This window comes from Sinocyclocheilus anshuiensis, unplaced genomic scaffold (assembly GCF_001515605.1).
Source record: "Sinocyclocheilus anshuiensis isolate Anshui unplaced genomic scaffold, SAMN03320099.WGS_v1.1 scaffold582, whole genome shotgun sequence".
NCBI classification, from domain to species: domain Eukaryota; kingdom Metazoa; phylum Chordata; class Actinopteri; order Cypriniformes; family Cyprinidae; genus Sinocyclocheilus; species Sinocyclocheilus anshuiensis.
In genome coordinates, this window is record NW_015547659.1 from 13,249 (window position 1) to 26,171 (window position 12,923).

Consider the following 12,923-nt stretch of genomic DNA (forward strand, 5'->3'; position numbering starts at 1 on the left):
GGAAGAAAGAGAGTAGCACATACAAAAACAAATAAACACTTTTCTCTACTATATGCATGATTACTCTCACCGCACAGTCTCTCAGTGGTGTGTTTTTCTGTTTAAACACACACAGTTTCTACTTTACTTATGACTTCTGGCTCATCTCACTCCCACTCAACAGAAATTCGTCATGCTCTGTGAGAGGGCAGATTCTGCAACCTTTGATTCATAAATTATTTCCAGTCAACTTCTCTCTCTGAGAGTTTTTAATTCATCACCACTTCTTTCCCCAGCCATATTCAGAGTCAGCCATCAATCCATCATCCACTCATTCATCTATCTATCTATCTATCTATCTATCTATCTATCTATCTATCTGTCTGCATGTCATTCCATCCATCCAGTCTGTCTGTCTGTCTGTCTGAATATGAATGCAAAGCCTCATGTATATTTCTTTGTCTTGTACACAGGACACCTGCAATGATTGGTTGCTCCTTTGTAGTGGATCGTGAGCATTTTGGAGAAATTGGACTGCTTGACCCAGGCATGGAGGTCTATGGAGGAGAGAACATTGAATTGGGTATGAGGGTAAGTAAGATCCTTTGTAAACTCATGTCATTATTTGCCTTAGATGAGTGAAGTATGGTGATGTAAACATTTGCACATAAAAACATTTTAAGTTGTAGTAGAGACAAATAAGTGTCTGCCTGGTTAATTTTGTTTAGTTGAGACATTCAAAGTCCAGTGTATTCACGTAATTGGAATCCATTGAGCATGGAGCTGTTTTAGCATATGAGACCCTCCAGAAATTACAATTCACGATTGTTGCCACTCTCTCTGTAAATTCACAGGTGACATTATAATTAACTCTATTTACAAAGCTTCAGAATTTGACATACATTTAATTACATTTCTTCTAGGCATCATACTAGAGACTGTCGGGGGGTAAACGTGCAGATTTCCCCTCCATCAAGGAGTAAATGCGTTGCCCAAAGGAAATGAAAGTACTCAGTGCCAAATTACACAAGCTCGAATGCTTTAAAGGCAGTAGGGTACAAAGAAAGTAGATTCCTGCAGCTGCAGCCCTGAGAGAAATTTCATGGGCCACATGGTCTGTGAGCCAATGGAGAATTGAACTTGTTTCAATTCAGAAGCTGTTCTTTCTGTGGGGTGTCGAATATCCTTGGAAGATTAGCATAATTTGGATAAAAATCTTTAATTAATTTTAAAGATTCATTGCCAATGTTGGTTGACAGAATTGTCTTTTCAGCCTGATTATAGATTGAATTATGGAGACGAATAGTACTGTTTGAAACGTCTGATTGGAGACTGTTTCAATTGTCTGTTTGTTAAGTCTCAGTGACAGTTGATACAAAAGCAGACTGAGTCACTTGTAGTTTTCTTTGCAATTAGACTTTTTATTTGAAATACAAATTGTTCATATATTTACCAATATTTCACGGACCTCTTTTGAGAAGAGTCTTACAGTTTTATATTGTAACACGCTTTTGGACCCCAGTTTGAAATCACCTGTTCTAGTGGACTTAAAGGAATAGTTCACCCAAAAATGAAAATTTTCTGAAAATGTACTCACCCTCAGACCATCTAAGATGTAGATGAGTTTGTTTCTTCATTGAAACAGATTTGGAGTAATTTAGCATTGCACCACTTGCTCACCAGTGGATCCTCTGCAGTGAATGGGTGCCATCAGAATAAAAGACCAGACAGCTGATAAAAACATTACAATAATCCACAAGTAATCCACACCACTCCAGTCCATTAATTAACACATTGTGAAGTAAAAAGCTGCATGTTTGTAAGAAATATATCATGGACCACTTTTTAATTTTGAGGTGAACTATTAGAAAAAAAAAAAGTGAAAATTATGTCATTATTTGCTCACACTCATGTTGAGTAAACTATACCTTTAAGTAAAAAGTGGCACAGGCTTACCCCACTCTATCCTATATTAGTGTAAGCATGTGATCTGCATGTGTCCTCATCTTTTGCATGAGTCTTGCTGACTGTTCAATGTGAGTTCCATTTGTTCCTTCATTACATGCTGCAGAAGGTTTCTTGTAACAGAAAAAATGACAGAATTACCAATTTAGCAAATACGTCAAATTCCCAGCTTTGAAATAAACCAAATGCTTATTGATGCTGAACACAGTGATGGAACATATGATCCATCTCAGCCTCTGGTTAATCCTCCAAAGCTGATGCAGCTCATTCAGGAGGGATATCTTTGACTGACAGCTACATGTTTAATAATTAACCTTATGCCACACCAAATAGACAACATTAGTCCTCTCTGTAAAGAGATTCAGAAGCGGGGAGTCAAGAGAGGACATTGTGGAGCAATAGGCTCTGGTTAAATAGGTTATATGAAGACTAAAAAACATTAGAAGAAATGTGCAGCGGTATGATGGGAGTTTAATTTGTGTGAGGTTCTACCAAATGCCCATGAGGGAAATTAAAACTGATGCAAAGTGGCTCAGAAAGAGCTGAATTAACACTTACAGCCCAAAGTAATTGCATTTAGTGCATATCAGTTAAATTTTATCCTGAAGTGACATTTTGCTGTTTTACCAATGCAAGTAGGAGTTCATAGGCTGGGGGAGGGTGATTTTATAGCATAAGGATTATTAACAAATTTGTTTACTTTCTTTTCCAACTACAGATTTTTGGACCTCTGGAGTTTAATTTACATTTATGAATTGAGCAGATGCTGTTATCTTAGTAACAGTATTGAACTTGCAGTGTATGAAGATGCAGTGCTGCATAAAAAGCTGTAGTAAGCTGTAGTATGTTGTACTTTAGTTTGATAAACATCTGACTTTCGAAATTAATGTTACAGGAATCCATTAATTATGTTTAACTGTTAATTTGTTTAACACCGTTTTAATGCTGAAAAAATATAGACTCTTTATTTATTTTATTATTTTACTGTTTACTTCATAGAAGCTTTTACTTGAGATATACAGTATATATAGTAATATATATATACAGTCAAACTAATTTATTCAGGCACCTTCAACATTTCACACATTATCACAGATTATCCGCTGTAGTTTAGAAAATGGTAATAAAATATGACAAGACCTCAGATTTAAACTGTGTCAGAACAAATTCATCTTGATAATGTCAGATAATTTTTGGTCCCAGATCTTTATAAATTTTACTGGTAGTGCACTGTATGAAGAATTTTTGGGTATAATATGTCACAGTTTATTTTATTTTGCTATCCTCACTTACATAAATTAACTATAGTGTCCTGTACCCACTTGTAAAAAAATATAAAAAATTATATCTGGTGTCTGAATAATTTTTGATTTGACTGTATATGTGTGTGTGTGTATGTATATATATATATATATATATATATATATATATATATATACAAACACACACAACATATTTTTATTATTTTATTATTTGGTTTGTCCATTTAGTCTATTGACAGCCCTAATAAACATTGAAATAGTATATTATATATTATATCTCAAGTGTAAGATGAATGGTGTTCCTTATGCTTTTTACCCAGAAATGAATTTAATTATGAAAAATGAGGGATTGGAGATGCTTTTCTGTGTGTTGTACATGGGTTCCACAATATCTTTTTCAAAGGCTTTTAAAAAGTGGTGGGGACAAACTCGCAATTTGGCAAAAAGTTGTGGGAACATGTCCCACATGCAAATATTCTCTAATAAACGTTCTAACTATTTTTCTTTACTATTTAGTACTAATTAAATATTTAATTAATTAAATATTTTAATAACCTATACATTTATTTTATATTTACAGAAATATTTTATTAAAAAGGAGCACTGTACTTTCATAAAATGGGCTTTTCATATAGTCATTTTTATTTTATTCAGGTCTGATTAAACTAATAGCGATGAACACATTGAGCAAGACTCTGTTGCTCAGATACAGATCTGATTCTGCAGAACCTTTTCTAATCATTCAAAGGACTTAATGAGATGGATTTCTTGTAGAATCAGATGTAAAGCAAAACCTGAACAGAGGCTAAAGCAGTATGTCAGATCTCCAGTGACTTTTGTCCTTGCTTCAAACCTTCCAAAAGGGAGCAGTTTTTTTCATTATGTCTATGAGTCTATGAGGCGAGCGGGTCTTTTCCATCTGCGGTTGCTTCACTTCACACCCACACGCACACATGTGTACCCTGAAAGGCGAATACAAAATACACCTGTGAAGGGAGAGAATGAAGATGGCCTTTGGATCATGTTGGCGAATAGTAAAGCTTTAAAATCTTTCTGAGCAGCATCTTTGCTCGAGGTTGTATTGTACATTCACAATTGGTTTGCCCTTTGGTCAATCAAATGCAGCTTTAATGGACTCAAAGTCATATATTTTGTCCTATTGATATGCACTATGGGAAGCTGCTCGATGACTGAGCATCTGTCTCTCTTTGCTTTATGTAGATAGATGGAATTCATTTGCATGACTAACTAGTGACTAACTGCATGGATCAGTGCAGCTTTTCTCTTTAATTGGGTTATTGGGGGAATATGTTTATTAGTTGCTTTAGAAAATTGGCTGAGACACTAAGACAGAAAGCTTTCTTTGGGAGGTCATTCCCCTGTCTGTGTGGATCATATTCAAGAAGATCAGCAGACTCTGAAATGTTTACAAGCTCAGATCTCAGCAAGGATCACAGACATTTCAAGGTAGTATCACAACCAATCTGATATAACCATCTGGAGGACAAAGAAACTCATCATAACTGGAACGTAATCTAATTTGTTTAAAAGGGTCATGTCATGACAAATAACTTTTTAGTCTTTTGAACACAAACCTCCCAAAAACATCAGAAACTTAGCTGCATAAAGGGCTCATTTTAAACGTAGGTCATTTTGAAAAATTTATTTTTATATATTTTAGGAAATTTTGAACAAGATTCCTCAGCACATCATGGATTTTAACCATTTTTGCAGCACATTTTAAACACATTTTCTCATAACAGTAGCTTTGCAAAGAGCTTGTTAATGAAGGATGGGGAACTGCAAACTATATTGGACCCGACAGTAAACTCACAATCCATTAGTAAGAGCAGCTACTCATTTCAAATGAAAGAAAATTGTTTATATAGAAGTCTATAGTATTTTTTTTTTCCTCATTAAAAAAGTTTTGCCCCATAGAAATTTCAAGATGATTGCCGATTACAGCAGAGGATTACAGATGAGATTATTCATGATTACAGCAGCAAAAATGTTCAGTTTAATTCAAACATTATCTTATCACTTTATGTTCATATTCTCTTCCCTATTTCATTTTTTTAATTTTCTGTTTTATTTTCTTATTATCTTATTTCTATTTAATTATCTTTTATTTCTATTTCTATTTCTACTTTTGTTTTTTTTCTGTGAATGCTTTTGTGTTTTTTCTTTGGCTAAGCACTTTGTATACATTATTTTAAAAGGTGTTTGAATTAATTAAGTTTAGGTGTACCCCAGGGGGGAAAAAATCTGCTAAAGTCGTATAATGAAGATATTGCTTGACAGCTGACAAAATTAATAATACGGCACAGAAAGCTTGTAAAAACCTGAGTCAAGGAGATGTTTGTTCCAATGTTTCCCTCACTATACTATCTGAATTTTCTCCTCTGAGCTAAAATTTAGTTTTATAATTTCCATTAGGCTTAGTTCATCCTGCAGATCTGGAACGAACTCATTTTACCTCTCCTGTTCTGTGTTTAGTGAAGAGAGAGGAGATGAAAGATGCAGGCGCTCTGGGGGGCCATAACGGAGTCCGTTATGGCTCATATGGGGTTTTTGATACATCCCACAGATCATGCTGTTTCAGTGGACTAGTTCTCCAGGGGATGCTATGTGTCTACGTGTGTGTGTGTGTGTGTGTGTGTGTGTGTGTGTGTGTGTGTGCTTGCTGGTACATCTTCTCAGCGTACCGTACCTACTCATGTGTACTGAGAGAGCTAGTAATTCTGTGATTCAGTTGAGGCACCAAGTTTTGACAATTTGTTAAAATGGAAGGATTGGATGGCTGTTCTTCTTTTCATGGTGGCTTTCTTCTTGGCTTGGCACTCTTAGCTGGGACGGCCTGACTACTGGGGACTACCTATATGCAATTACTGTTATAGGATTATTGTTTTGCTGTTTGCTGACTTCATTTAACATTTTCTGTTGTTGTTTTGTCATTATTGTTAGTTATTTGTTGTACTGTGATGTAAAGAGCTCATCTTTTTAACATTTGTTGGTTGTCACCATTCTTGAGGTTCGTGTGTCTAGTTTTGAGGCCTAGAGTATGTTCAACTACTCATGTCCATTTCCTGGATATCTTAGACTTGTAAGTTGTTTTACAAGCAAAGACAATGTTGTCTACTTATTAGACTAAGATGCCCATTAACATTTGTCATTCGTAAACAAACATAAATTCGATAATGTGATTACTTTTTTTTTTCATCCAGGCAACAGAAAAAAATGTATTACCCCAATGACAGTAATTGTTTTTTCAGTTGCTGTGACAATAATTTTTCTGTTAGCAAAATAAGACAATCAGCATTGCATGAACAAACAAATTTACATTGAATAAACAAAGTATCTTTACTGAGCAGAACTAAAAAACTATTGTTGAGAGAACTCAAAAGTCTTACTGCATTAAATTGCCTTATTATTTTGCGTTTTCTCAACGATTTATTTTCTACAGTGCACATATACAGTACTTTAGATATAGAACATATTCATAGACATAGACTATATTTTTTATGGCAAGAATACCTAACTTACAAACTTTTTTACTGTGATGGAATCTACACTACAGTAAAAAGTTGGTAAGATATTTTTTTTTTTGAAAGTCTCTTATTCTCACCTAGGCTGCATTTATTTAATCAAATATACAGTAAATCCAGTAATGTGAAATGTTATTACAATTTAAAATAACTTTTTTACTGAAAAATATTTTAAAATGTAATTTTAACCTTTTTTTTTTGTGATGACCATACAAAAAATAGTGTTGTCCATGGTTTCAGAATTTGTTGTGGGTATATGGGACGGCCTGGATGAGTGGGAGATTTCCCGGCCTGAAATTTTGTCCCAGTCTGGCCCTGTTCTACATGGTGGTTGTTCAGCCTGGATACATTCATTAGCTAACAAAATTTGAAATGTAAGTTCTTTTGTATTAATGTAATAAAATGATGTGAGGTCCCGTTACCCGCATGACACTACTTTTTACTTAAGTACACGTCTGAGCCCATACTTCTATACCTTCACTTGAGTAAAAAAGTGTAGTCAGTACTTCAACTTTTACCAGAGTATTTTTAAACATGAGTATCTCTACTTCTACTTCAGTGAATGATATGTGTACTTTTGCCATCTCTGCATTTTTATTCTACTATATGAAGAACCTTAAAAAAATTGTAAGATTAATGGCAATTATTTTATTCTGTTGACAACTGTAGTTTTTAAGAGTAAGAAAAAATATCAACATACAGTTTTGTGACAAAAAAGTGATCATCTACTCTAATTTGCAATGTAAACACTCATGAATAGTTTGTTCTTATGTTGTATTTTTGAGATTGTACCTGCTATTATTGAATTGAAGGATACTATTCTCTGTAAAACTGATTTGCCGCAATCCTTGTTTTGGAAAAGCTCTGTATAAATTTGAATGCAGTTGAAGTGGGTATAAAAAGGATGTCAACTTAGTACAAGGTAGTTTCCAGATTATATTTTATTAATTTGTTTTCAGTACATTGTGATTTTAACAGTCAGTTATTTTATTTTGCAAGCATTTTTGTCTTTGTGATATCACTTTTTTCTCTCTCTCTCTCAGTATAAACGACTATTAATACAAAAAATTGTACAGCTGTCTTTATATTTTATACATAAGATCCTCACAAGGGGATCATCATATTGGGTGGTCCTTGACTTTAGAAAGTTAGCAATCCTTTAAATAGAGAATTGGACCTTAGCGTGCTTGCATTTGTCTGACAGTTTAAAGCCAAGTCGTGATTTATGAGATCTAACGTCCCTGAGCTTAAACTTAACATTAACCTTCAAACACTACTGCATTATATATCATCACATGCTCTGCGTGAGAAGAACATTTTTTCTTGCTACGCTCCAAGAACTCCACAGCATGCCACCTTCCTACCAGTGGCTTAGAATTACATGTAGACATGTAATGTGAATAGGAGCAAACATTTACTGTGTATTTTGTACACTTAAACGGGAAATATAAATCCTTATTTACCTCAAAGGATTCCTCATCAAGTCATATTTGAATGCCGACGTGTATGCTTCTTTAATATGCGACATTATTATAAGTACGTGGCATTATCTGATTCCATTTCCTTATGTCATTTTTTTTCTTCTTCATGTCTTTGCAAAAGCTACTGTATTACCATGCAACTCAATCCAAACAGCTTAAAGGTTCTCAGCAAACACAGTTAGTGACGGCTGAGGGGGAAATTATCATTCATTTAGTAAAGCTCACTGGCAGAAATGTGGCCCATGCATCTCATCCTGATTGTGAGTCCTAGGAGGGAAAATAAATATGTAATTGGAAATCTTAAAACTATTTTTTTAGACTGTCCCCAAAGGGCACAATGGAAAAGTCAATTATCCTATTCGAGTTGATCACAGTGGACAGATGCTTTCAGGCTCAAGGTTTCGCTTTCATAGTCCAGTAGCCAAAGCTAGACACGTCTAGCCAGATTTATCCTTCCTGTCCTAGTATAAACTAAAGCATCTCATTTGGGTGTTGTTTAATGGTATGTATAATGTTTCAATAACAATCAGATTGCCTTAACAAAAGCTTTAAAATCATGCATCTTGCTGTGGTAAGTTTATCCAGGTACCAGCGTAAAGCAACAAGCATGCCTAGCAACAAACATGTTACTGAACAACTAGATAAGTCTTAAACAATGAGCAATATTTGCCAATACCCTGATAGCTTTAAAGCAATGAGAATAAAAGAAGAAAGCTTAGCTTCGTGACGACAATCAGAGATGAATAGAGGGTGAAATATAGCCAGCTGTGACGTGGATGCTTGATCCCCTTCTTGTTACTACTCCTTCACGCGGGGAAGGCAGATCTCGTCTAAACTGTTCTTGAGGCACAACTTTAGCGATGATTTGCGGTCATAGAGTCCATGTCAATGATATATCGCCGCGAGAAGCAGTGCTTACTCAGGTCACTTCCAAATCTAGCAGCTTATATTAATGAACATAGCGAATTCGCGTTCAAGTTCACAAACTTGAATCTGGTGAGAAACCGTGTGGGGAACGAACCCCTCTTTCAATATCCCTGATTGCACACTTACTATAGAGATGTTTTGCCTGCCGAATTCGCCATCTAATTTGCTCCTGAGCATGCAATAAAGCTGCTGAATAATACTGAATAGACCTTATATAGGAATACCGTGATAGGCATCATATTCCTATAGGTAGACGTGGATCAGCTGAGAGTCAGCTGATGCAAGCTTGACTCACGTGACCTGCCAGAACTAATGCTACGCTTGATTTTTTTAATGTTACTATATAGCTTTAATTTTTATTTTAGTTTGTTTTTATTTTAATTTTATTTCAGTTTTAGTAATTTTATGTGCTATAGTCATTTTTATTAGTTTTTATGCAACTATATAGCTTTAATTAATTCTTATTCTAGTTTCAGTTTTTATTAAAATTTTATTTTATTTTTAGTTATTTTGGTACTTCAAGTTAAATTATATTTGTATTTTATATATATATATATATATATATATATATATAATTTCTGTTAAAATTAGAAGTTTATTGCTGTTTCTGCCAAAAGAAAATCATAATAAATTATTATGGGATCTCTTTCAGGCTGTTTAAAAAGTAATTGCTAATACTAAGTGTAACAGGAAGTCAGACTCTGGACACAGACAAGTTAGAACCAAACAGGCGGGGTTATTTTACAGATTTCAACGAGCAACAATGGCAGGTGAGTAATGGTAAATATAGAGTCTTTGATGCAGGGAATGTAGATTCTGATGATAATAGTCTCTTTACCAGGATGACGGAGCACACAGAGAGTGAATGGGTTGATGAAGGGATTTTCCACGAGCTAGTTCCAATGAACTGTTTCCGGTAAGTAGGGTTGAGAAGACACAGGAGCACACAGGGGAGATGAAGGAGATCCAGGGACATGAAGCAGGTAAGTGAGAGCGTAGAGATGAGTCTTCATTCCAGACAATGTGACTGATTGAACTGTGTGCTCTTATAGTGCAGGGTACTGATTGGTGATGACTGTTGGGTGTGTGTGTTCAGAACTCGGGTGATTGTGATCGCTGATAGGTGGAAGAGCCTGACGTGTCCGTGACACTAACGGTGCATTCCAAACGGGATATATCGCCCTTCGAAGAGCACTTCGGAGTGAAAACAATCATGGCTGCCATATTGAAGGGTCGTTCCAAACCGAAGTGCTCAAAACTGGCCACTTCAAAGGTCCCTTCGGAATGAAGGATTTCGAAGGGTACAACTGATGGACACTTCGGGCCACCATGATCCTTTGCACAGGGAAGCCATATTGAAGGGTCGTTCCAAACCGAAGTGCTCAAAACTGGCCACTTCAAAGGTCCCTTCGGAATGAAGGATTTCGAAGGGTACAACTGAGGAACACTTCGGGCTCCCATGATCCTTTGCACAGATTCTTTGCATGATGACGGCGCCTCCGTGTGGGCACGTGATGATGTGGGCACTTCAAGAAACAGTTGTTTGGTCCCCTACACCCTTCAACCCTTCGAAGCTCTCACTCCAGAGGGTAAACCCTTTGAATGGATTAGGGCATAGGGATGAGCCCTTCCGAATGGAATGCAGGGTATGCTCCCAAAGTTTTAATGTAATGACTGCATTAACAGTGGTATTTTGGGAGAAAGTTTTTGGAATTTTTGTAAGAGAATCCGTGCTTTTCACTACCAAACCTTGGGCAGCATTTACTGAGGTAAAATGTAATGAGCGGTAATGAGACATGATGTCAAAATAATTTTTAGTAGCTTTCTTTAAATCTCAGTATGAATTACCGTGACACTTTTATCTATCCGCTAGTTTGACAGCATTAAGTCATGGCCTTTTATTACTATTTTTGATCATTGAAATATGACTGGTTGGCAAGAGGGTCCAATTAAACTAGCCAGTGCTTGATCTAAACCGTACATCACATAAAAACGTCTGGTATAATTAACGTGATTAAAATAATAGATGGCAAAGCTTTGTCTGTTCCCTGTCATAGGAAGAATGGGAAAGAGAGTGAGACAGAATATAATGCTCAGGGAGCAAGAGAGGAGGAGCGGAATTTTCTCAGAGGGTCGGGATGTGTCTCAAAGGATGAGATGATGTAACTTTTTAAAAACAAATGAAAATACATCAGTCTAGCACTGGCCAAACATAGTTAATTTAGAGTAAGAGGGAGGAGTGAATGAATTGCACCCACTGATAGCACCATTAATTTGCATGCGCTATTTGCATTGTTTTAGCGCCCAGTTCACTAAAGGTATTATGCAAATCGTGTAACTGTAAACTCACCCACAAAATCTGTGCTGAGCGTTGCCAGTCTTAGAGGTCGGATCTGATAGCTACTGCAGATTGTGGAGATGCCTGATTAAACTAGATTGCAGATAGTTTGCAAACAAGTAATATAGCAAACAAAAATGCTTAACTATTTAATGAATTCTTCCCCTTAAATACTGCAGTCAAACATACACTACATTTAAAAAATAATAATAATGCTGTTTTTCAGCAATGATTCATCAAACTGATCCAAAGTGGAATTAAAGAGTCATAACGTTGATGCAATCATTGATACAAAAATCTATTTCAAACTTTCTATTCATCAAAGAATCCTGAAAAGATTAATCACAGATTCCAAAAAAAAATAATACTTTCATACTTTGTGTTTTATATAGGTAGAAAAAATATTCTCATTCAGATAAAAATCGAATATTGCATCTTAATACAAAAAAAATAATCTGGCTTTGAACTAGCATATCATATATTTTTAGTCATTTATACACTGACTTTTTTCATTGTTGCTTGTTAAATTGTTTGATGTGACCCCAGTGACATCTTGAGTAAAAGTCAAGGCAGACCGTGCAACGTCTTTTATGGCACACTGTACAATATTCAATTGATGGCTTTGGACAGTATTCATTGGTTTTGACATTGTTGATTGATTTTGCCCAATAATGAAAGAAAAGTTTGTATCAGACAGCAAATTCTTGTAGAGTGTGCTCCTGGCTTTAGCTCCTTACAGTTGTACTGCCACCATCTTGTTCGCCATGAGTTTTTTTACCTTGATGCCTCTTCTCCAGACTGCTTAATCACGTCTGGAAAAAAGTGGAACTCAGTAATGACAATCCCTCCCTCTCAGCATGAGGTTGATGTGTTTCTGTCAGTGCCCTTAAACAATCATCATTTCATCAACCTGGCTCCTGAGTCCGGAGAGAGTATTTTATTTTACTAATGTTATGAAAGAAACCTGCAGGAACGTGACCTTTTTACCATGACTGACTTACCATCTCTTGATTCATTCAATATCACTCCCACTTATATGCAAAAAAAGGTCAAATGTAAACAGTAACAGAGACTATTTTTATAGAGGACATCCTACATATATGCAATTATGGGCCTATATGATTTTTCATTTTGTCCCAAGGCATGCAGATTTATTCTGTGATATCCAGTCATTCAGAAGCAAGTGTAAAAACACAGGTTATTGCAGGATATTAAAGAAACCACTGAAAGCATTACAATGACTCTCTTTAAACACTTACCTAAAAAATATATATATATATATATTAAGGCTGTCAAATAATTAATCGCATCCCCCCAAAAAATGCGCACACATGTATATATTTTAAATATATTTTTATATCTAATAGATATATATATATATATATATATATATATATATATATATATATGTGTGTGTGTGTATATA

General features: G+C 35.4%; 1 protein-coding gene across 1 annotated transcript in view; it reads left to right on the plus strand.

The window, feature by feature from the left end:
• Window positions 1–12,923, plus strand: part of LOC107702212 (polypeptide N-acetylgalactosaminyltransferase 9) — a gene marked incomplete at its 5' end in the record, with an annotated part of 36,184 nt that overhangs the window by 6,646 nt on the left and 16,615 nt on the right. Inside the window, one exon of the mRNA XM_016504456.1 lies at window positions 453–570. Coding sequence (XP_016359942.1) covers window positions 453–570 — 118 coding nt within the window. The remainder of the gene's footprint in view (window positions 1–452; window positions 571–12,923) is intronic.